At 37.6% G+C, this 26,428-nt stretch overlaps 1 protein-coding gene across 2 annotated transcripts in view; it reads right to left on the reverse strand.

Annotated features, from left to right (window-relative positions):
• Positions 1-5,591: 5,591 nt before the first annotated feature.
• Positions 5,592-26,428, reverse strand: part of LRRC4C (leucine rich repeat containing 4C) — a 164,958-nt gene continuing 144,121 nt past the window's right edge. Inside the window, exon 4 of one of the 2 annotated variants that reach the window (XM_030333344.2) lies at positions 5,592-8,787. In XM_030333344.2, the coding sequence (XP_030189204.1) occupies positions 6,823-8,745 (1,923 nt within the window). In that variant the 5' untranslated portion in view covers positions 8,746-8,787 and the 3' untranslated portion in view covers positions 5,592-6,822. The remainder of the gene's footprint in view (positions 8,788-26,428) is intronic. The other variant, XM_030333347.1, reaches the window with a different exon arrangement.

Below are 26,428 nucleotides of genomic sequence, written 5' to 3' on the forward strand. Positions count from 1 at the left end.
ACATTAATTTAATTGGAGATTTTTACTGCTTAACATCAGTGCTTACTCTCTTTACTAAAATGGCTTTTAAATAACTATTACAAATCACTCTCAGGATTTGTTATAAATTGAGTTTTATAAGATTTTAATGATAATGTCAACAAATTGAAATCATGTTGGCCAATTAATGAGATTTTTATCTCAGCATATACTTTCCGATGAATAATCAATACCTATTGGTATTTGTCTTTGATGGGAAGTATGGTAATACATTTGTGTTTATAAAATTATAGATGAGAGAGATAGATTATATATATAAAGTTATTATATATATTCTGCAGCTTTTAAATATTTTCAACACTATGAAATTCCTGGTTTTTTCACTTTTCTTGGAGGTAGAGGTTATATTAATCATAATAAAAATATCAAATCTCTTAAGTGGAGTTCAAAAGTAGAAATAAAAAAAGGTACTCCTACAAAGCCTAGGCAATAATTTCTTCACCTATATACATTGTCCCCAATATTATTAGGGTTGAACTCGAGATTGTGTAACTAAATGCTGTGTGTGACAGATTCTGATTTTATAGTACTTCTGGAGAATCTGAAAACATGCTGAGATAAAATATATGTCCACATGGGGTGAGTATATGTATTGAAAAACAAAAATGTGGGGCACCTGGGAGCTCAGTCAGGTGAGGGTCAGACTTCAGCTTAGATCATGAGCTTATAGTTTGTGGGTTCAAACCCTGCATCAGGCTTTGCGCTGACACCATGGGGCCTGCTTGGGATTCTCTGTCTCCCTTTTCCTCTGCCCCTCTCCTGCTTGTGCTTTCTCTCTCTCTCTCTCTCTCTCTCTTTCTCTTTCTCAAAAATAAATAAACATTAACATAAAGAAAAACAAAAATGCTGTTGAGCACCTAAAAGCTGGCATTAATTTTCTAAGAGTGACTTGTTTGCAAGACTCAAAAAAATTTCAGGTGAGAATACAAAACAACATGACATTTAAAGCTCATCTGTAACCGCCCATTTGTGCTGAGAAATATCTTTACAATTGTATTAGTCTGCTTGAGGGATGCTGGAGAGAGAAACTTTAACGAGCCGTGAGATCATGACCTGAGCTGAAGTCAGATGCTTAACTGACTGAGCCACCCAGGCACCCCTATAAAGCTTTACTATTTTGAAAACAAAATAGAACTAGCCATAGGACTGGGAACTGTGAGACATTTTACACATTTTGTTAAGGTTTTCTTCATCATGATTCCATCACTAAAGAAACTTATGATCTCCCTAGTATTAAAAATTATTTGATTTAAAATTTTATAGTAGCTTTCATAAAAAAGTACATACCATAAAATATATAATTACTCTTGTGTCTGAGTTGGGTTTAGGTGTCACTTATTTCTCTTAGAGAACTATACATGTTACAAAACTAACGACTGTGCTTAAATAGAAATTAAGTTCCACTATATTTTTACCTCTTTAAGGTGGAACTAAGGGCTGAGGAGTAAGGAGATTTACTAATTGTCATTCAGAAGCTTTACTGATATATAGTCACAATAAATGCTAGGGGTTCTCATAATGGATTTTCATTAGGATATCCTGGGGCTGAGTTAGGTGGATATTCTGCCAACTTCTCAGGGTTATGGGACATAAATCAGGAGGGATTCCATGGCCACCACAAAGACCAGTCCCTCTCCTTCAAACGACACAGAAGATTCCCTTTCATCTGGGTGAAAAGCCACTATTTCTGCCAACCGCATAAAGACAAGATTGAAGCCATTCGAACAAATTCAAGTTCAGCAATTTAGCATCTAATAGATAATAAAGTGCAGTCTTTATAATCTGGAAAGTGAAATTAAATTACTGGGCCAAATGTTGAAAGATGAGGCTTTATGGTCTGGAGTTTCGTAGGTCCTCACTTTCTATATTTTGTTCAGTGGATACATGAGTATCCTTGTTTATTGTGCATGACAAAATTTACAAAACACAAGGATCTTCCAATATCATGTGTTTCATTAAAATAGACTGAGTTGATCGTCATGCTGCAACCCCCCCACCCATCCTTTTTTATTTTTATTTTTATTTATTTTGGGCAAAAGCAAAATGAACACCAGTTTCACTTAGTGCTGCTAAACACTTGTTATACGATGTAATTCTACAATTTTATACATAATTTGTATGTTTCTTTTTAAAAATTTTTTTTTTCAACGTTTATTTTATTTTTGGGACAGAGAGAGACAGAGCATGAACGGGGGAGGGGCAGAGAGAGAGGGAGACACAGAATGGGAAACAGGCTCCAGGCTCTGAGCCATCAGCCCAGAGCCCGACGCGGGGCTCGACGCGGGGCTCGAACTCACAGACCGCAAGATCGTGACCTGGCTGAAGTCGGACGCTTAACCGACTGCGCCACCCAGGCGCCCCTTTAATTTGTATGTTTCTTAACGCTAAGGTTGAAGTCTCCGAAGTTTTCTGGCAGCACTTGAAAAAATAAAAGGACGTGAACTGATTTGTGCTGTAAGAATGCTTCACTCAGCATCTAAATTTGGATCTTAATTGATAGTGCACTGTCATTCATTCTGGATTTCTTTCTTCTCTCATGGAGCCAGATGTATCTTATTTTGTACCCTGATAGAGCACGGAAAGACAATGGTGTCACAGCTGGTTTCTACCTAATACAGAGTTTCTTAGAATTTATATTTCTCCTTATGGCAGAAGAAAAAGAATAGAAAATACTTTGATTTTTTAAAGGCAATTTAAAAACTCATTTTTATCTAAAGTAGCTTTTGCACAGGGGCGCCTGGCTGGCTCAGTTAGAAGAGCATATGACCCTTGATCTCAGGTTTGTAAGTTAGAGCCCCACACTGGATGTAGAAATTACGTAAAAATAAAATCTTAAACAATAAATGAATAAAAGTTTTTGTACAGAAATCATATTCTAATAAAATATAATGTATGCATATACTTTAGAGGGAGATGCTTTTATGAACGATTTGACTCTGTGTTAATATATTTTATGAGAAACCAGTGATGGTTTCCTAGAAGAGTCTGACTCCTCAGTCACCTGAATTTATGTGCGTGGTATTTAATGATATGATTTTCTGCAATATCCTTATTAAAACTAGTAAGTTGAAAACCAAATCAACAGTTGAACACACTATTTAAAAATTACATTGTTTCAGAGCACCACATTGTACTCAACAACCACTCATTTGACTCTTCTATTTATCTAAGCATCCTGAAGTTTACCCTAAAAGGATAGAGGAATCAGAGTTGGTGGTGGTGGTGTTTTTCCACCTTTCAATATTTACCTTGGAAATGTTGGATACTCTAGAGCCATCCATTTATTTATTTATTTATTTATTTATTTATTTTCATGTTTCAGTAACTCCCATTCTAAAAAAGCCTTTCTTTTCCTTCTCCCATGTAAATACCCTTCTATTGTCAAGTAATTTGCCAGCAATCTACATTCAAAATTTCATAGTGTGCAGTCTCAAATATCCTGATTTTTAACTCTTGGATTATGAGGGCTCAGAGCAATCATGGACTGGCAACATTTTCCTCCTCAAACACTGATCAATGTTCTAAGATCAAATGACCTATTCAAATCTTGGGAAAAGATGTTACTTGATTACAGAATATTCAGAAAATGAAGGACAATTAGCAAAGCTGTATCAGGGCCTGTGTGCATGAGCTACACAAATTCTTCTATCTTGCCACTGAGAATGTATTTGCACACATTCAGAAGAATTTAGGTAATTGATGTAATCATCACGTATATAGGATTCCTGAGTAGAAAATGTTGCAGATTCTTCTTTCTAAAAAATCTTCAATGTTTCCCTGAAGCAAACTGCATACCTTACGTAGGAAAAATATATATGTACACACACAGACACACACACGCACGCACACACATACACACTATCATCAGGTTGCCTGTCATCAGGTTGCCTTAACTTGGTTAATTGTAAATGGCATATTTTTGGTGCACATGAGTATTTAAGAATACTGCCACTTGGATGCCTTTGGATAGAATGAAAAGAGCAATTGGCATAGAATTGTGTTTTGCTACAAGGATATATACCAGATGTTTAAACAGTCATATGAACCTTCTGCAAGGACCAAGAAGTCCACAGTGTGTAGATGGTCTCTAATACATCTGTGCAGCTGCTGTACTGAAGGACCGAAAGCCAAGTACATTATGCAGAGCAAATACAGACACCACTAATCATAAATCTCTACATACATACATCTAGATAATGCATTTATAGCATTCCACCTTTCAACCCAAAAACCTGCAATGAGGACCTTTGGTCAAATTTGTTGTGAAAGTCAAGTTTGGCTTAACAAGTCTTTCATCAATATATTTTCTTCTAGAATATATTCGTTAGAGCAACTATAATCTCCTATAAGACCAGAAGGTATGCTTTTTTTACCTAACTTTTTTGAGTTCACCTTTCATTCTAGTTAGAATTTATCAACCTGTTCAGCCAACCCTCGCAGCCAAGGGGAATTGTGTGCTAGGACTAACTCCATAAGAATTATCAGCTCAGAGTGAATGGAGGTTCAGAGTCAGCAAAGAGAGAGCTCAGTGAACACAAATCAAGTAGAGAAGGCAGGATTCTTTTCCCTCTTGGCTTATACCACTCTTCTTTGTACTAACACTCGCTGAATATTCCTTGGTGGGTTGTTTGTTTGTTTGCCTTGTGATACGAAGCTTGGGAATATATTAAGTACATTCTATATTGAACAGCTTGGCCAGTGACAACCAACACGTGTTTTCCCTTTTCTTGGGTCTTCTCCACAGTAAAAGTAAAATGTGAATTGTGTTCCTAACAAAGGGAGGTATAATACAAGGGCAGAAAAGGCTACTAGAGAATCGGTGATCAAAAAATAGAGGTAAAACCCTTGTGTGGTCTTATTCATTTGCTTCCCCTTCATTCCAGTTCTCTGACCTACTTTGCCAGCAATGATTTATTTTCCACACCTGGAGATCACAAAACCCTGGTGTGAAGTCCAGTCTGCAGTTAACCGTGAGTATAGAAGCTCCCCATCCACTAGGTGATAAAGTTTTCTCCAGTTTGGGCATCACTTACATCACCAATGAGGTGGCAGATTTCAAGGGCTAGGAAAAATAAAGTGTCTATCTTCGTTTTGCTTCACATCAGATAAAGACAGAAGTCACACACATACTATGTTAACATATCAGGAGAGTGCTGAGGTACCAGTAACCAGCAAGTTCCTTTTTTACTTGAAACCTAGTGTATGTTCTCATACCTAAAATTTCTCCAGTTCTTTAAAGTACCTTTAGTGAATTACCATTGTATTAGCATTGCTATCTCTTGGTATGCACACATCCATCATGGCAAATCCATACTCACACATCTTTACAGCTCTGCAATCTGCATTTGAAAGAAGAGAGTCAGCTCTTTCAGAAGGATGGAAGAAACCATAAAGCAAGGAGGTTTCTGTCATGTCAGTAACCCAATATTTTGAAATTCCGGGTTTGCAATGCACAGCCTTCCACCTAACAGTGAAATTGGAGCTGGCCATCAATCATAAGCTGAAATTTCTTTAATCATATTTCATACAGATCATGTGTGACTTAAGGACAAGAAGCAGGTCTTGTCCATTGTGTACCCACGGCACTAAGATCAGTGTTTAAAACATAGAAGGGCATTAATAATTATTGTGGAATTGAATGGAATTTGCTGATAGCACCAAAAATTATTTTTCAACTTGGATAATTTAGAATACCTTCACATTCTCTTGTTATACTTTAGCTAGCCAGTAGAATTTTACTTAGGAGACAGTGAATAAATTATACTGAAACTTTCTTCCAAGTGGAATTGAATTTACTTCACAAAATCATTATTTTTTAATCTGAGCATTCTACAAAGGGTGATCCTAATGAGAAGGAAAAAAATACCACAGCATCCCTGAATATAGATCCAACACTCAAGTCAGCTAATGAAATAGGACCCCATAGAGATTGATGCTGTGACTGAAGAATACAATAATTTGTTTCTTTCTTAGAAAGTAGAAAATCTAATTACCTTCAAGTTTCTCACATTTGAGCCATACTACAAATGAGTTGTGTCCAGGTACAGAAAAACCAACAATATTTTATTCATAACCTTATTTTTTTAGTTTTTGAACTACAAATTCTGGTTCTAGAGTTGTTTAAAAGATCATGGGTTTTATAGATGCTCATATGTAAATTAATCTGTTGTTTGCTTACTTTTTTTTTCTTTTTTTTTCTCTTTTTTTTTTTCCTTTTTTTTTTTCTTTTTGCTTGGCCATTGAATGGTTCTCCTCATAAATACAGAACAGGTCATTACATGAAAAATATAAGATCTTGCATTTTTTTTATCTCGTTCTCTCTTAAAAATCTATTTCTAATATTGCATTCCCCATTGGACTACTTGATAAGGGCATGAGGAAAAAAAAGGAAAGGGGGAAAAAAAGAAAGAAAGACAAAATAGACTGGATCTCACCACTAGAATTCACCATAAAAATCTCAAAGTGTAACAGAATTCTTACAAAATTTCCTAGGCCAGTTCTTTAGGGACTTGAAATGTCCTATGAAAAATATGGCAACCAGGGTAGGCAGGGATGAAATGTGGGAAAATAGTAAATAAGTGCAGCAAAAACAGGTTCTGAGGAATACACATAATTTTGTCTGCTTTAGATCACAATAGAATTTTTAATAAATAAATTTCTTTTCTTTTTTGTTTTTTTTGTAAAGACACTTTTTTGAAACAGTAGATTTAGCCCAGTCATTTGTGTCATTTTTAATAAACTGTCTTTTTTTTATTGTTTGTTTTCTGTAACTCTGTAAATGTTTTAGATTTGAGTCTCTTGTACATTGTCTTTAGAGTTCATTCGGATCAATAACGGTTCATGCACTGAACTGTGTATTGAATTTATTGTGTTAACTGTTGTTGTGTGGTTGAAGGGAGATTTGTAAGAGTTATAGTGATTTAGGTGCTCATGCTCAATAGCAGGCATGGGCAGGTGGCTTTCCATGGGTGTGTCTCCTGTAATCTCATCATCCACATTAATGATTTCAACAGTTCTTGTAGGGGCGTGATGGTTTTGCCGATGGTGCTGCTTCCTCATCTTGTAGAAAATGACCAGCATCACTGCAGCCATGAGTGTGATGGCCACAAAACAGCCAATGATGATTTTGGTGGTCTTCATGACCTCATCAATTCCTGGGATCCCACTGTTTATATCGGTCACTGGGATGGTGAATGTTTTTTCTGTTGACCTTGTGCTCTGTGGCGTGAGAGAGGTGGTCACGTTGGTGGTCTCCCAGTCGATCACTGGAGTGGGGCCCACGTTGTTATCTGTGGTCCGTGCCTCATCCTGAGAAGGTTCCATAGTCTCTACTGTGACGGTTGAAAAGTAAGAGAAGGGAGTAGTGGTTGCTGCAGTAACATTCAAGGTGGCTGAAGCAGTGGTATTTCCAACGGAATTACTCACCATACATGTGTACATGCCTGTATCTTGTACGGTTACATTCGTGAAATTTAACGTGCCGTCACTGAGCACAGCTATCCTCACTTTGTATGCCCCATGTGTCATGACCGTTCCATTTGGAGTAATCCATGATACAGAGGTCAGGGACGTGGAGGCCCGACATTTCAACTCAGCTGCCATGCCCTCAGTGACATTGAGGTCAGCTGGGGGCTCCACAATCACAGGAGCATAGCATGTGAAATAATTCTGGTCAAGCTCCCCAATGTACCTCCCCTTCAGATTGGGAGGGGTGTTACATCGAGCACAACAAGCTGTGTTGGAGGGGGCCATGTCTTTTATCCACCAGCTGAGCCAAAGTATGTCACAGTTACAGTTCCAAGGGTTGTGATGTAAGTGTATCCGCTCTAGATGATGCAAGGGTGTGAAGAGGTCATGAGGCAGTAATGTTAGATTGTTGTGTGCCAAGTTTATCTCCACTAGTGACTGAAGGTTATCAAAGGCATTCCGTTCGATCACTTGAATCTGGGACTGTATCATCCACAGTTTTTGAAGGTGCATCAGTCCCTGGAAAGAGCCAGGCCTGATGGCCGACAAGTGATTCCCAGAAAGATCCAGCTCATCTAGTTTTATGAGAGGTGTAAGGTTAGGGATTTCACGGAGGTTGCACATGGCAAGGTTCAAATATCTCAAGTTGGACAGACCTTCAAAGGCACCTTCTGAGATGTATGAAAGCCTTTTCAATTCCCCTAAGTCTAGTCGGCGCAAAGAGGGGATTCTGTTAAAAGCATAAGAAGGAATGCTTTCAATGGGGTTGTTTCTCAACCAGAGCTCCTTCAGTTTAGACAAATATACAAAAGCTCCATTTGGGATGGTGGTAAGACGATTGTCAAAGAGTTCCAGAGTATTGAGGTTTGCCAGACCATTGAAGGCCCCGATTTCAATTGTTCTAATATGATTCCTACTCAATTGTAGGATTTCCAGGTGCCTCAAGTGCTTGAAGCTATTCACTTTGATGATCTGGATTTGGTTCTCATGGAGGTTCAGCAGTCGAGTGTTGGTGGAGATGCCATCTGGAACCTCACGTAGGTTTTTCCGGACGCAAATCACCTTGCTGAACTGGTTGCTGCAGGAGCAGACAGAAGGGCAGGTTTGAGCCCGCACCAGACCAGCCACCACAAGAAGTTGAAGAGCCAGCAGCACCACAAGCAGGGGGTCGAATAGGGCCCTGTTAAACCTAGGACCTATCATTATCTGCTGTGGATGTAAGGTCATCTTGTTCAACATTCATAATTTATCTGGTGTTGGTCCTTCTGGAGTTCAAATAGTCTGCAATATAAGAGCAAAAAAAAAAAAAAAAAAAAAAGAAAAGACAAGAAAAGGAAAAAAAGTATTAGCTCTCCTCCAAATGTCTTTCTGGAGCAATGTCAGTGATGCAGTGTAACAGCTAAAGCCATCATTTCTCAGACTAAGGAAACAACAAATCAAGTATCCCTTGTAGAGTGATGCGGCTCATGTTTATATAGAAAATGTTTCTGTACTGCAAATTAGCAGCCATCCACAGCCCATATCCATCAAATATGCAATCACAGGGAAATGGAAGCATGAGGTAAAACACCTTAATATAGTGTTTACCAACCAATTAGGACTTGAATGCATAAGGACATATGAAATGTACCCCAACAACAGGTTGAATGTCCAAACCAGATTGGAAAAGATCAGAAAACAGGATTTGGGGCTATACCCAACAAACTAAAAACTCCCTTGCAAAATTAGTAATAGTTGAATTTTATTGAGGGCTACTTTTAGGCACCATGGTATACAGACTTACCAACCTATCCAGGAATGGCTACATAATTTTCAGGGCCCTGTACCAAATGAAACTGGGGGATGGTTTGTTCAAAATTATGAAGAATTTCAAATCCATAACAACAGAGCATTAGCCAAGCATGGGCCCTCCAAAGAATGGGGCCCTTTTCAATTGCAAAGGTTGTGTGTCCTGATCCTTTCTGCCCTTACAGCACTCCTCTGAGGGAGAAATTTAATCATAGGGAAAGTAACATGCATGAAGTCACAAGGTTAGTAAGTCCAGAACCAGGGCTCACACACATATCCGATTGGTCCAAGAGCATATGGTCTCAAATACTTTATGCAAGAGCTTCTGGGAGAATGATGGCAAGGCAAAATATTTTTTCCCAATTAATTTCTTTAAAATACTGTTTTGGGCAGGGGTGACCTCATCTGTAAACCCTGGCAACTTGACTTATAGTACCTGTGAAGATATACTGAAACAGCGGTACATGCAAACGTACATAAACTTTTGAAGTCTCCTAAACTGAAACTCATTATAAGATAGCTAACTGCTACCTATAGGCAGACATAATACAAATTAAGTCATTCCTATGATATCTAATTTTTAAGTACAGAGAATACCTGAAAATAAAAAAACATATTTTTTATCTTGGGTCCTTACTCTGACTGATTTTAAGTAGATTTGGGTGAAGGGAAATAAAATAACTCGCTTTCTGCATTTCTTCCAGCACAAGGAGGAATTTTAAAGGATCTTGGGCTACCCAGTGTACGTCCCACTCAGCTGGCTTACTATGAACTGGGCACCCGTGTAATGACTTCTTCCAAATGTCTCATCTCAATAAACAGGGTTTCTTCTATAAACCTCTTGGAAACAAACAAATGACGAAAGTGATGGTGGATCACTACATTCCAATTCAAAACGGCACTGATTTAGTACTTACTATGTGTCACCTTGGACAAGTGACTTATCTTCTTTCCATGACACATTCTCCTCACTTGCAAAATAGGAGTAACGATATTACACACCCCTTGGTGGTGTTGTGAGGATGAAATTGGTTAATGCAGATAAAGGGCTCAGAATAATGCTTCCCACGTTGTAAAAACTCAGTAGTGTTAAATATTATTATTGTTGTTATTGTTATTACTATCGTTACCATTTTTGTTGTTGCTCTTACAGACATCTTGTCGAGTACTGGGCATATAAAGATGAAGAATATAATCCTTATGCCTGAGGTAGTTATGATTCAAAGCATGAGACAGATAGGCAAACAGATGAAGTACAATAATATATGTTCATTGGTATGAGACCAGGCCACATTGGCACAAGGGCACTGATACCAGATCAGCTCAATCTGTGCTGGTAAATCAGAGAACTTTCGAAGAAGATCATCTGATCTAGGTTTTATAGAAGTTGATGTAAATAAAAAAAAGGGAAAGAAAAGCATTTTAGGCAACGACCAGCTTGAACCAAGATAAGGACACATAAAAGATGCTCATACATCCAGGGAACAGTGAAAAGTTCCCTGTGGCAGGAGAACGGAGGGCCTGGGAGAGAGACTTCTTTCCTCAGGGCTGTTGCAGCTCTAGACTGATCTTTCACACCATCTAGCACATGATCATCAGCCCCTGGGTCTATTTTCCCCACTAGCCTACAACACCATGAGGACAGAGGCCATGTCTGATGGTTTTTTCTCATCCCACTGCCAACACAGTACCTAGCACACTGTAGGCACTAAATAATGGCTGTTGCAAACGCACAGAAACAGTTAATACCTAATTAACAACTCTTTGTGTATGCGTTGGGATAGGTACCAGTATATTAATCACGACTTTCTAATGGTCTGTATTTTCTGATGTTTTGATATGCAGGGCTTTGTTGTTCCAGAGAGACTTCTCCAAGGGCTAGGCAATTTCTAGGGATAGTAAAGGACTTGACCACAAGCCTGCCTTTCATATTCAAACCAATCAACCTGAAGCCTATGCCCCAAACCACCTCATTTATCAGAATCTCCCAGGGCTCTTATACTTGGGCCACTCTCCCTCTGCCCCAATGATTCCAGAACTAGAATCAGGCACCTAGGGACAGCCCCTAGGTCCCAGAATCCACTGAAATTATTTATACTAGTCAAATGCAAGCCTGCTTCCTCTGCCTTCTCTTGCTTTCTCTCAAAAACCATGATAAAGACTCTTGCTCAGATTTTCCCTTGTTCTTTCTACCCCCTGGTGACCCTGCTGCTTCCTTGTGTGGCCCCTGTGTGGCATGGCATGCCCACTCCTCTTGGGAACTAGGAGTAAAAAATATATCTCTTCAATGACAATTGTCTCCTGATTTGTTTGTCCCATCATACCGAAATAATAATAAAATCTACATTTAAAACAACTAATCACTAAATAGCAGGGCTCTGCTCATCTTATTAATCTTGTTGATGGCTTTACAGGTCTATTCTATTGTCCCATTTATACTGTGACAATGATGTGTTTGATAGGTTTTTCACCCTGAGTTAGAGAAGGAGTTATTTTTTATTGTAAATTTAAACATGACCTTCAAAACCCTTGTAGATTTCCATTTTAAACAGAATCCTACTTAAATTTCCAGCGATCATGGCCACTGAAAATTTTTTATTCATATGATTTGGTATAGTTTTACATACGCTCCACACGTTTTAAGGTAATTGGGCATTAAAAAATAGAACATAAAATCTCTGATACATTAATTGGTGTTTTTAAATTTTTTTTATTTATTTACTTATTTTGAGAGAAACAGAGACAGCACGAGAGGGGGAAGAGCAGCGAGAGAGAAAGAGAGACAGAATCTCAATCAGGCTCAGCACTCAGTGCAGAGTCCAACAAGGGGCTTGAGCCCACGAACCGTGAGATCATGACCTAAGCCAAAACCAAGAATCAGACGCTTAATTGAGCCACTCAGGTGTTCCTAACTGAGGGTCCCAGGGTCCTGCTCCTCTATTTTACCTCCCACCTCCCACCCTATGACTCTTGGAATCCTAGGGTCTCTGGCAATACAGGTTGAAATAACTTATTGACCAGAAATAGTACAGAAGTGAAGAAGGTAAGCCTTTTGCTTAAGACAAACCATTTGTTAACTTTTTTTTCGTTAAAATAAGAAACAGCAAAGGCATCCATGTCCTGTAATCAAGGGAGAAGGCTCTGGTAGACTTCCTAAAGTTAAATGACTGCTTAAACTTGCAGGACTCTACAATTGAGAAAGTTACTTTACGTCTCTTACTTCACTTTCCCCATCTGTAAAAGGGAGACACCACTGTTATCTACTCAAAAGGTTTTTGTTGGCACTCACATTATTAATGTATATACATGTAAATATATACATATATATGTAAATTAATATATATTAATGTATATATGTATGTAAAGTTACCAGCTCATAATAAGCAATATATAATAAATATTTAAAACATATTGAAAATAAAAATAAAGTGATGGGACACTCAGTTTTTTCCTCTTATATAAATAAGAATAACACTAATATCTATTATTCAAAGTTATGGAAAGGATCAACTATAATGAACAGAAGCATGCTTTCATATGCAAATACAACACCTTTCTCTTAATTGTGGAGTGCATGTGTCTCTCCTTTTCCAATCCCCAGGCTGTTTTATTTTCTACTTCTTGCTTACTTCAAGGTCTTTTTGCTATTGCTATTAATGAGATTTCCTATCAATCAGTCATAAGTAACGATTTATGAATTATAGCTGGTTCAAAGCTAATTTATAACCCATAGAAAATAACGCTTGGTACATGCACTGAATCGAATAAACTGCTATCAACAAAAGGTTTTCTATTTTAAAATCTAAATTACGTTACTTTACATTAAAAGCCATGTTTCAACATCTCTCTCATAAGATGTTTTTATCCCATCAAAAAGAAATCAATTTAAAAGTACGCGCTATCCATTACAATGTCCTCTGACAGCATTTATTTACAAATGGATCTGTTTGGGTTTGGAATTCAATGATAATACTTTTAGCCTTGTCCCAGAGGATATTCTGACTTTGTCAACAGACCTTTCTTCTTTCCCTACCCATGCTACCTTGCACTGAGACACAGGGGGTGCTTTAGTCAGCACAGTATCATTGCTCAGTTAGCATAAACTGTTTACATATTGGAACTAGTTTGGAAGCCAGGTGAAAGAAAGATGAATTTATTAGCTACAACCAACTTTCCCTCACAGGCCACACACTCACAGCCATATGTATCTTTAACAAGCCCCCCCCGCAAATGCTGAGAACCAAAACCATTTCCCCACACTCAGCCTGGATACTGAGACCTCCAAACCGTATCTTCCTTCCTACTGACATAAACATGACTTTGCTCTTCCATTATCTTTATTAGCATCTCTATCCTTTATGGGGGGACTTTCTTGTCGAAGCAAATGGTTTCACTGTCCTTCTAGGACAAAGATCCAAAGATCCATAGTTCCATAGATCCATAAGTTCTTTCATGGAAAGCATTTAATAGCAGTGTGCCTCTAAGATTCTTTGAATCTCTTGCCTCACCATTGTTTTCACCCATCCTGGATTGCAGTACCGTAATTCTTACTCAGTCCTAATCAACTTCCCACACTGAAAAATTTTCTTGAATCAGACTCCCAATTCCCCATAAATTCTGGTCTATTTTTCACCAGTCTACTCATAGATACTCCCAAACTCTTGGAAGATAGTGATCTCCCTTAACATAGTAAGCAATAAACTCGCTCTGTCTTTTCAACAGGTTGTGCCGGTAATATTTGGGGAGTCAGCTTTTTTATAGCACTAAGGATTCATTTAACTGTGCTTGAACGTTGCTTTCTCTTTCTTCACATTTGTTGCCTACCCAGCATCCTAATCCCTTACCCTTTCCCTAGAAAATTTTGTGCAGGAAACTTCACTCACTTCTTAGAAAAGTCACAAAACTATATTATCTGTTTTGAGAGACACTGACCCAGGACTGGTAGGTAAAGAGAATTTGGTTTAAGCTAAGGCTAGACAATTTTTTTTCTGTAAAGAGCCAGATAGTAAATATTTTAGGCCTTGCAGGCTATATGGTCTCCTCTTGCAACTACTCGACTCTGCCATTAAAGCCTGAAAGTAGTTATAGAGAAAAGGGGAATGAATGGAAATGGGTGTGTTCTGATTAAACTCTTTATGAGCACTGACATTTGAATTTTGTATCATTTTCACATATGTCAAAATATTATTCTTAACACTTTTTCTAACTATGTAAAAATTCAAAAACATTCTTAGCTCCCAGGGCTAACTTTTGGACTATAGTTTATCTAAACAAATGTTGGTTGTACGATTTCTGTTGCCAGAGACGCGTTAGGTCTGGACAGGTGACACAATTTGGCCAATGAGATGTAAGATGAAGTCAGCTGAGGGGGTTCTGGGAATTTTTTTCTCCCACTACTAAGAAGAAATATATAGGGAAGAAATAGTTCTTCATTCTGTTTTTGGATATTGTTGTGAGTACAAGATGCCTAGAGTTGCTGAAGCCATCTTGTGGCCAAGAAACGAGGAAGCCTGAGGACAAAGCTGTTATGCCAAGGAAGAAAAATGGAAAGAGGGGAAGAATTTATATTCTTGATATTTGTGATGGGCAGCTGAACTAATGAATCCTGTTACTATCTTTCCTCTGTATTTTCTTATTATATAAAATAATCAATTTCTCACAGTATAAACTGTTAACTTTTTTTCTGGTTACTTACCGCCAAACCTATCTTGATACTTACATATTCATTTTCCTTTCTCCTCCCCTCTCTCCCCCTGCCTCTCTCTCCCTCTCTTTTTCTCTCGATATCTCTCCTTTCTGAAACCAATAGCAAAGAAAAGACAAGTGAAAAATTCTGATTTCTTATAAATCATTCATTATAAATTTGAGACCTACCAAAGGAAACAAAGTAAGCTGAGGTAACAAGATTTGCTTATCAGAAAGGAGGTGAGGCTCATCCCTATCATGCTAAGAAGGCATTCTATTGCCATCATTTCTCTGGATAACTCTAAATTTTATTATTATTATTATTATTATCATTATTATTATATTTATTTATTTTGAGAGAGCGAGCAGGGGAGGGGCAGAGAGGGAGGAAGAGAGAGAGAATCCCAAGCAGGCTCCATGGTGTCAGAGCAGAGCCCGATGTGGGGCTGGAACCCACAAACCATGAGATCGTGACCTGAGCCAAAACCAAGAGTCAGATGCTTAACCAACTGAGCCAGCCAGGCACCCCCAAATAACTCTAAATTTTAAAGAGTGCTAGAATACATTGGAGAAGGAAAAACAACACCTTAAATAATACCACTGTCAAAAGTAGCTATCTCTCCCAAGTGAAAATTATTTTATAAATATTTTCTAATTAGTTCATTACTTCCCATCTGTAACCCAGCTTTCCAAATCTGTTGAGTTTTCTCTACTCCTATACAGGAGCATGTGGCTCTGCAGATTTTCAGGGAGAAGAAAATTTTTGTAACTATGCCTAAGGCTGACCCTCTAGGCAAATGTAACGGAAATGATACAACATTTAAATGGCTGTAACCCAGGGACTCAACCTGTCAAGTCAACAGGAGGTTCTTTCTCTGAACACACTGACCTGGCAATGTTTCTGGAAAATTGTAAGAAACTGAGATTGAAAAGGAAGAAGAAGATGATGATGATGATGATGATACCTGGGTCTACACTGCCATTTTTCTAGAAGACTTATCTGGTTTATAGTAAAAGAATACATATATTTGGTGTTTAGAGGTGACAGCATGACAAAATTATTAGATGGGAAGAAACAGTGAGTAGAGAGAACTATGTATTTAAAAAAGCAAATAAAAAAAAATGAAAACTAAAAGCTTGTGGCCAACATGTTGCTATCATTTGGACAGTATAATCAGGATTATCAGAATGAAATTGGCCAGGCCTTCTAGAACGTTATAATCTTGTTGATGCTATAATACAAATGTATAGATACATATAAAAAAAAATAAAAAGTGTACCTGTATGTATTTTAGGTACTAATACAATTCAACAAATTCAGTATTTAAGTGTCATAAAGCATTGTCAGAAGTCATAGATAATCAGAGAAAGTTTTAAGAAGAGGATTTGTGACTTTATGTAAGTCTTTAACATATATAAACTTGCATTGAGGCAGGGTGGTTGTGGAAGAGGTAAGAGATTACTTGTGAAAACAGAGGAGTAGGAGCATGAAATGAAAGGAAACTGACTTGCTAGAAGGAGAGGGCTTATGCTACAGACAAGTCTGGTAGAAGTTTGGATTCATTTCAATAAAGAGATTTAGGAAGAAACTGCCATCCCTTTATGTGGGAAAGGGTTTGATGAGAGAGCACTGTTTTAGAACGATCTGTCCTTGTGTGTAAAAGAAATTGGAGAGAGGAATAGTTGATAGAAAAGTCCTATGACTTTAATAATCGACATCCCTAGCATTACTCTAAAACTGAACGAAACTGATCTTCAATCTTCCATCTGATGATCTGAATATTGAGATACATACAGGTTGAAATTAATCAGCCCTAGTTGAAATCCAGAGTCTGAAATACTAATGAGGGCAAAATTAGCTTCTGTATGTGGTCAGGTTAAAAAATAACATTGTACACAGAGAACAAGATATCATTTTGGAAACTCTGATGCGCACAAGAGAAGCATCTCTGACCTCTGGTGCTGCTCATGTCTACTCTGTAAATTGTACACAAAGGACTACTAAACACACATTCAATTTTGGTTCCCTAATGACACATTACACTTTCCAACTTGAAACAATGCTGAAGTACAGAAAGACCCAGAGACTTATATTAGCAAAACCTAGAGGAACAAAAAAACAGATCAAGAATGAAATGAGGAGGGTTGGAGGGTTGGCTTAGTACTACTGACTATTTGATTTATGGCAAACTGTCTCCCTCTGAGTTGCACCTTTCTGAGTGGGAGTGACAGTAAACATTACTAAATCGACACTGAGAGGATTACATGAATTAAAATGCCATAGCATATACTAAAAACAAATCCCCAAACTTACCTTTCACCTCCAAACAATGCCACTGCCCCACACCCAGTGGCTCAATGCAAAAATGTAAGAATCTTCCTTGACTTTAAAAAAAAAAATTATTTATAACCTGCCCAACACTATTCATCTGACTCTATTACTAAAATACAACTGGATCCATCTACTTTTCCTCCTTGTACCTCTCTAGGTCAAATCATCTCCATTTCTAACTTGAGCCACTAAAATACCTTCTTACCAGTTTCTCTATTTTTGCAATTTCCTCACTACAATTAATGCTACAGACAGCATTTAAAATGAATTTTTAAAATTCTTCAGTTGAAATGCTATTAGCTCCGTATCTTTTTAGAGCAAAATTGCAAACTGTTTTGGTCCCCAAATCATGATGTTCTGGTACCTGCCTGCATCTCATACCTTTCAACTTTTCTGCATCTCCTTTCTCTCTTCCATTGTTCCTCAAATGCTCCAAGCTTGTTCCTCCCTCAGGACCTTTGCAGTAGGGTCCCTGCTGCCTGCAACACATGTCCTTTGTTTTTTGCATGGTTGGTTTTCCTTGTCCTTAAGAACATCCCTTAAAGTTTTCCTTCTCAGAAGTGTTTTCTTGACCACCAGCCTAGAGAAGCACCTCCGTCAAAGTTAATCACGTCACCATATTTAATTTCCATTATAATACTTCTCATTGATATTTTTCTCATATACTTAGATGCTTATTTTCTTACTGCTTGTCTCGTCTGAGTGGAATGTTAAGTTCCATGGAACAGAGACTTCTCTGTCCTATTCAGTGGTTTCCACTTGGAATAATGTGCATCAAGTATTTGTTAAGTGTATGAATGAATGAAGAAATGAATGATCTGGTGTTTAAGTACACAGAAGCAGCCTGTAGATAGTTAAGGCTACAAATTCATTGAGAATCTAAATGATGTCACATTCACTAATTGATCCCTAGCATCTAGTAGAACCCAACTCACATAGTAGGAATTTCATCAATTTCTGAAATGATGCCTGTCTCGTTTTCAATGATTTTCAAAGAAGTTCTTCCTACAAAGAAAAGCTAGGGAGCACAATGCAATATAAAAGCCATTGCATTGTTTCCTCACTCTCTTTTTTATGTTTGTTTTTGTTTGTTTCTTTGCAGGGGAAGGCTTCCCTATTTCTTTATTTATCTATTCTTGTCAAAGCAGCCCTGTTTAAGTTTGGCCAAACAATGCCCTCTGCTGTATGTGCCTAAAATAACATGATTGCCTTGAAAATTCTAATGTAGGTAATGTACAAGTTGATTTCCTGGTATGCTTCTTCACATATCACCTACATGTACTTCAGAAGTAGGGAGTTTTGACTCATTTTCCAGGTCACTCCATTGGATGAGACCACTTAGAGCAGAGAACAAGAATTTGTATGGCAGAAAGTCAAGTAATCTTCAAATCTCCTTCAAAATGGAAGAGCTTCTTGATCACCACATTTCTGCTTCTAGAACTCATTTGAATCGTTAATTAGAAAATCCATGGGTGAAAAAGATCTCTTAATTCTTCTGTTACAATCCAAAGGAGGATTCCTTTGGATTCTAAAGATGGAATAGGCAAGGGATTAGGGTAGGCGGTCACAGCTCCAACTTCGTCTTAGCTACAAAAAGTCAAATCTACTTCATGTTAGAAAAGCAGAACTAGAAATAGAGCCAATGACTTGGCAAGACTAAAAATAAAATTAATTTGTTTTTTCCTGCTTGTGTAGTCTCACATGATGCAAGAGGGATAAACATACCTGGCATGAAGTTTCTGGCTGTTTATGAATCCTTTTGATCATATTCACTTCTTGACATTTATTATTTATGAAGAAATGAAATATAGATGGCTGACTTGTTTCTCAAATTAAAGGGTGGGATTTGAGGTGTTCAGGGATATGTTTGTATTTTTATGATAGATGTTTGCTCTGTTGGTTTTGTGAAATGCATAACCAAAGAAAAAAGCTTAAAACCTCAAGCTCCATATACTGCTTGATATTTCACTCTTCAGGAAATGAAATCAGACCATTCCAATTATCAGAAATGTGCCTGCTTATCCCAATGCCTGCACTCTCCTTTGCACTAATATTTTTAAGTCTGGAGCCTATCAATGTATGAAAACCTCACTTCTTTCCTTTTCCTTTAGTTCTTTCTCTTTTCTTAGGTTTAGGGGACAAGAAATGATCAATACATGTTATTCTTTATCTCCAAAACTGGCCTTTTCTTCTCATACTTTTTCTGGGGCTGATCTACACAGTAACACTTTTACAGATTTAGTGTAAGAAGCCACAGGAACCTTGGCAATCACAGTTCAAGAAAACATAACCCACCCATAGTTCCCATTTGCTTAGAGAATAAAACCTAAATCCCTTACTGCCTCTACCCACTAGATGCCAGTAGCACCCCCAGTTGTAATGATCTAGCATCTCCAGACATTGCCAAATGTCCCCTGGAGGGTAAATTTGCCCTCTTGTAAACTACTGCCTTAGTGTGACCCGTAAGACACTCCATGATGCTGCGCCATACTGCTTTCCCAGTCTTATCTCCTACTGTTCTCCATAATACAGTCTAGGCTGCAGTCTGTTCCTGATTCTAAAAATATGCCTCCTACTTTTCCTCTTCAGAGCCTTGCTCCTGTTTTTCCCATGGCCAGGAATGTCCTACTCTGGGTTTTCTTTCAAAATTGTACCCAATTTCAGAGCCAATTTTACAATGATCATTTCTATTTTTATTTTTACTTTTTTTTTTCCAACGTTTATTTATTTATTTTTGGGACAGAGAGAGACAGAGCATGAACGGGGGAGGGGCAGAGAGAGAGGGAGACACAGAATCGGAAACAGGCTCCAGGCTCCGAGCCATCAGCCCAGAGCCCGACGCGGGGCTCGAACTCACGGACCGCGAGATCATGACCTGGCTGAAGTCGGACGCTTAACCGACTGCGCCACCCAGGCGCCCCTACAATGATCATTTCTATTTGACCTTCATTGGTCTTACTGGCTGGTAGCAATCTATCTTTCCAGAAGTGTCTGTAATGTTAAGACTATGACATTTATCAAATCTGTGTTTGAATCTAAATGTTTGGGTATGTATTCAACTTATTTATCATAAACTTCTTAAAGACAGAAACTAGATGATGTTTAGGAACGCAGAAAATATTTGTTGAATTGCATTACTGAATGTAGCCCACATTTTAATTCATAGTCAGGAGCCAGGATGATAAGCTAATTTTATAACAACAAATAACAAATCAAGGTCCACTGACAACACCTGTATGAGAACAAAAAAAATAAGTAAATAAAATGGTATATAACTTAGTATAAAAGATAAAGAGGGATAGGGGTTCAATAATTACTCCTTGTCCCCCCATACACATAAAAATGTATAAATAAATTAACATTGAGAAAAAAGGATTACCCCAAATCAGCCTGTAAATGGGTGATTGAAAACAACATATTAGCTAAAGATTTCTCTTTAACAGCAATAAGCTGTATGTATCCTAAATATTACATCCAGAGTACATACCACAGCGTATATACTATAATTATCTATCTACCTACCTACCTACCTATATATCTATAGATGCATGTACTAAATGAAAGAAGTAAAGACAGAGCAAAAGAGAGAGACAAAGAAAGAATGAAAGAACAAATGAAAGAAAGAGAAAGAAGCCCAAGAAAAGGTTGGTACTTATCAACTACTTACATAGCTAAATGAAGGCTAATGGAAGATGAGATTTGAAAAAAAAAAATCAGAGATAAAAATGTGTGCTGTATCTATCCATCTGTGAAACTGCCTAGAGGTTGGATACTCTGATTTATATACTCTATTATTGTGAAGATACATGAGTTACTATATAAAGAAAGATTTAGAACAGTGCCTGGTACACAGCCAATACTGTATGAACATTTGTTATATTATTGTTATTGTTATTTGTCTAGTCCTGGTGACAGCTGAAGTCCAATTATGGAGAATGATTGATATATCAGGCAATTATAATCTGATGCTAAAGCAATTTGAATTATACAATTAACTTTTTTTTAGTTTGATTTCTCATCAACCACCTTATTTAATTATAATGTTTTCCCATGAAAATGCATAGTTCAATCCAAGTGTTCCTAAGAAGCTCACAAATGGACTTCAAACCATTTATGAATCTCTTTAAATTATATGCAAATTTGTGTATAAATGTGGAAACTGTATATTTTTATAGGAAGATTATTCATTGGTTTTATCATCATATTCTCAAAGAGATTTATGACTCCAAAAAAGTTTAAGTTCTACATAAAAAGATTTGACAGACTGAACTACTTGAAGTGTCTGTTATAGTTTTAGCTATAATTTAACAAATTGGCACTCTGCTCTCTATATTCATTTCTTATGTGTTTATAAGTGTGACTACAACTTTCTCATGAAGAGCTACCAAAATCAAATTTCTGGGAGTATAAAACTAAGGACCAGTCCCACATGTTGAGAAATTCTTCAAGACCAATATCCATTGGGAAAGGTCTTGGAATGCAGTCTTCTCTGGTGACAATAATCCTTACCACATACATTAACACTGGTATTCAGGTGAAATTTTCACTCCATGAGTTTTAAAGGAATTTGTGTTAATGTAAGAATCAGGATGCTACATGATGAAATGGGGACTTCTCTGATCCAGAACTGTCCTTCATCTGGCCATAGGTTATTTCTCAAAGGAAAATGCACTGAGGAGATATAACTAAATTTTTAATGTTTATCTCTTAGAATATTTGGGGTAATTCTGACTGATGCCAAAAGAGGAAATATCACACTTATTAATATTAGTGAAGATCAACTGTAAAAAAAATTAATATTCCATTACAACTAATACATCCAAACCTCCAACAAGAATCCCGCTCCCACATACACACAAAATCTATTTCTGAATGAGGTTAAACTGCAGAAATTGAACAATGTTTTAGACTCTCAGGATGCACAACAGGATGATGCTAGGCTTTCAGTTTGAAAAAGGGAATAAAAAGAAAGCAGATAAAAGAGGCTCAACATTTTAAATTATGTTTATTTGAAGTATGGAAAAGTATTTTCTTCCTCATGACATTCTTCTATCAGTCCACAGAAACTAATAATTATTCTTTTATATATTTTTATCTACATTAATATTTAAATATTTTTACATCTAGGTTAATGACAGGGCAAGTAACTACAGAAACTTTTGAAAACCTAACAAGTCCATCTTAAACATAAGCCCTTGGCAAGGCAGGTAGAGAAGGATTTGATTTCAGAAAGATGGTAATGCAGTTAATGACCTTGCTTCCCATGCTTCCTTTGGATTGATGACTAGCTAGGAGGAGTTGATAGCCATTAACCCTCAACCACTCATTAATCCTTAGGAAATGCCCTGTGCAAGGTCATCATTGCCTTCCTAGGTTGAAAACAAACAAACCAACAATAGCATCCAAAAGGCATATAGATTTTTGTAATGAGTAATGCAATTTAAATTACCATCCAAGGGAATCTGCAGAGAATAACTACCACATATAGAGAGCCATTCTGATTTTAAAATCATCTTCCAATGTTTTATCATGTACTTTCTTCCCTGTTTATTATTAAACAGTACAAAACCCAAATTTCCTAGACAGTAACCAAACATATACACACACATATATATCTCCCCAGCCAAAATGCTAATGGTGTTTCGGATTCATTTCATAGTAGGATCTGGGAAAGAGAATCTTAAAGTCATTTCAGTGCTAATAATACAGAATTCCAAGTATGTTCACCAACACTACCTGACCTTTACCTGTGAGAGAACCCCTTCCACTCAGTAACTCCCCATCACTGATCATTTGAAACACTGTGCTGAGACAAGCCTAACACAAACAACAAAGTCATGAACCAATAACAAAGTGTTATACTGAGTGAGTATATAGGTGGTTATGTGGATAATTAGAAGTAGTCTGGTGTTCAGAGGGACCCAGTAAGGTTTGGACAGTCAATGAAGGCTATGAGGACACGGATTTTAGTAGATGTGGATTTGGATAAGTACAGTTCTCAGCTGTTGACACTCAGGACAAATGTCTCCCATTGTTCATCAGGTATCTCACAGTATAGTGGGATTCATAAGAAGTAATAAAAAGGGATTTTAATACAGCAGAAAGTGCTAGAGAAAAAGGCACAGTGTGTTTAAGGAGGACACAATAACAGATGGAAGAAGAAAGAGAGAGAGAAGGGAGAGAGTTTGTTGGAGAAGAGGCATGTGGTTGGTGGGAAATGTGTGTAAGCGAACATGAATGTAGGGCAGAGAGGCACAAGATGACTCCTGTGAAGAATCTATACTAAAAACCAGTGGGAGAGAAGGTAGGGTAAGTAAAATAATGCCAGATTGTGAAAAATAGACCAAAGAAATTTAGATTTTGTATGAAGTCATCAGGTGGGTTGTAGGGACTTGGCTTTTCTCCTTGTGTTGGAAGGGAATAATATAATGGGAAGAGGATCTAAGGAAAAGCAAATTTGCATTGTATAGAGCATGGATGGGATACAGTACACTGTATGCTCTGAACACCTACTAAGAAATTATTTCAATAATCGAGGAATAGAAGAATGAGGGCCTGGACCAGGCTCTGCTTTTTCGCTAAAATATAGGCTGACGTGACATTATGACCTTCACATCTCTGCTCAGCAATCTTTACCGAGGCTCCCTTCCTATTTCACCAGCTTCTTTGATTCCTGACCCATGATTGGCTGCTCTGACTTCTGTATATTTCAGACTCCCTGAAACATCAGAGCAAGTCCCATCCATCAAGTCCTGGCTCCTGCTGCAGATCTCAGAGCCCCCACCTTCCAGTTTTCAGCATGACTCAAGACTTTAATAAATTCACCAAAATGACCCACAAAAACCTGATAAGGAAACTCTCTTTAATTGAGTCTGTGTTTATGAGATCTGAGCAAGGGGAGGAAGCAGAGTAGACTCTTTCTGTGATTTCCAGGCAACGTCATTTAATCAGAATGCAGATAGCAGGGATGGCCTTCTAATTGGAACTGCAGTTGGTTTCAAGTAACCTCAACACTGTTAACATTGCATAATGAGGAAACCTTGGTGATGGCATGTCAGATAATGGGAATGACTGTAATCAGTGATTTCTTTGTTTCTCCCTAATGGCCACAAAAGAGGGAATTATATGGCAGATGCAGACATTTGGAAATTGGATTCTTACTTATTTACTTAAGGCAGTCCTCATTTTGTTTGGTGCCGTGTTAAACATAGGTCATGCATATTGGAACCAAGTCCTCTTCTTTGCACATTATCTTATAACAGATTTGCTTTCAGTTACCATGGAACCTTGCAAAATGACGACTCAGTTCCAATATGAACAAGCTTCAGTTAACACAGTTCTGTGCAAAATAAGAACTCCCAATATTATCTGGTATTTATTTGCTTACAGTGCATCATTTCCAAAAACATACCAGGGGAAAAAATCAGGAATATACATGAAAAGCAATAAGGAACTGCATCCCCTATGGTATCTTAATGGAATAAGAAAGGGAAGCCAGTGCATGTCCCTATTTAAGTCATTAGTTAACTAGTTTTTCCTTGGTTTGTAATGAAAATTACTTCTTGGTTACTTTTCCTACTATCTTTCTTTATTCTTTAAAGGATGCATCTTAGAAAGAATAATCCAAATGAAAAAACACAAGGGTGACAGATTCTACTATGGATATCAAAGATGCTGGGTGACACTAATGCAAACTTAAACTTTCTCTACCCTTCTGTAAAGTGAAGACAGAATGAATACCTGCTCTTTCCATGACAAAGGAATACTAGAAAGATGAAGTTTAATCAAAAATAAGTGTAACAAAAAGCAAAATCCAAAAAAGTGAGGATAAATTATATCGTTGTCAATCCTACATTCTCCAGTCCCGTATTTTAAGCTCCAACTGCCCTGTGAACAGAAATGGAAGGTGGATAGAGATGTAGGCAAAATTCTAAGATCAGTAGTTGGAAAATTATTGCCCATGGGCAAAATCTGGCTTGACACCTGTTTTTGTCAATAAAGTTTTATTGGAATACTTCCACACCCATTCATGTATGTATTATCTATGGCTGCTTTCACATTAAAGTGCCACACTGTGTCATTGTGATAGAATATAAGGCTCACATAGCCCAAAATACTTACTCACTGACCCTCTACAGAAAAAGTTTGCTGGCCCTGCTTTGCAAGGTCAGCTTTCTAAACTATCTTTCATCTCAGAAATAAGAAAGAGATTCAGTTGTACTCAGTTGGCAATGGTTCCATGTGTCACATAACATATGTGAGGAGTCCTGAGCAAAAGAGGCAGTTCCACAACACAGCGGGGTTGTCCGTGGTACCTGTACTTGCTCGCACTTGCTCGCACTAAGCTTTCCTTGCTCGCGCTAAGTTTTCAGCACTTAGTGCCATACTACAGTCTCTGTGTGTTCACCTAAGTGGCTTCAGGGATTCTCTTATTTAGATTTAAATAAACTAACACAAAATGGAGAAAGGAGCTTAAAAGGATTCTTTCAAAGACAACACTGAATATTCTTAAAATAAAGCAAGTGTAGATAGGCACACCACAGCTAAAAATGGTAGAGCTAAGCTTTTCTCTCCTAGTATGACCTCTTCGAAGTTTTACAACACTTATGTATTAAAGCAATGTTCATTCTGATTAATCTTGTGTATATATGCATGTCCATGTGTGTGGGGTGGTGGGTAACAATTATGTTCTCCAGCAATCATGTCCCATCACACTCTTATCCAAACGGTTTACCCTCTTGGCTTCCCATCAATCTTTTCTCCCCACCCCACCTGACCCCACCAAAGCCTACTGCTGTGCAAAATCAGTGCCTCTTCTGTCCCTGGGATTAAGAATTGTGTTTCCTCATTTCTCTTGGAGAATGACTAAAAAACAGGTCTGTAAGAAAGAAACTTTGTAACTACCCTCTCCTTACTTCTTTTCCCCTCTTCCTGCTAAGTGTCTTCCTCTTACCATTCATGGGAAAGATGAATTAAAATCTGCTGGGCTGAAGCTTTAAAACCCATGAACATAGAACCCAAATTAAAATAATAGACTTGAGAGTTTTAATTTTAAAAGGAATCCCTGAGACCTAGGTAAAAACTCCATTTTCTCTTTCACTATATGGAGATGTGGTC

The sequence above is a fragment of the Lynx canadensis genome, chromosome D1, assembly GCF_007474595.2.
Source record: "Lynx canadensis isolate LIC74 chromosome D1, mLynCan4.pri.v2, whole genome shotgun sequence".
NCBI lineage: Eukaryota > Metazoa > Chordata > Mammalia > Carnivora > Felidae > Lynx > Lynx canadensis.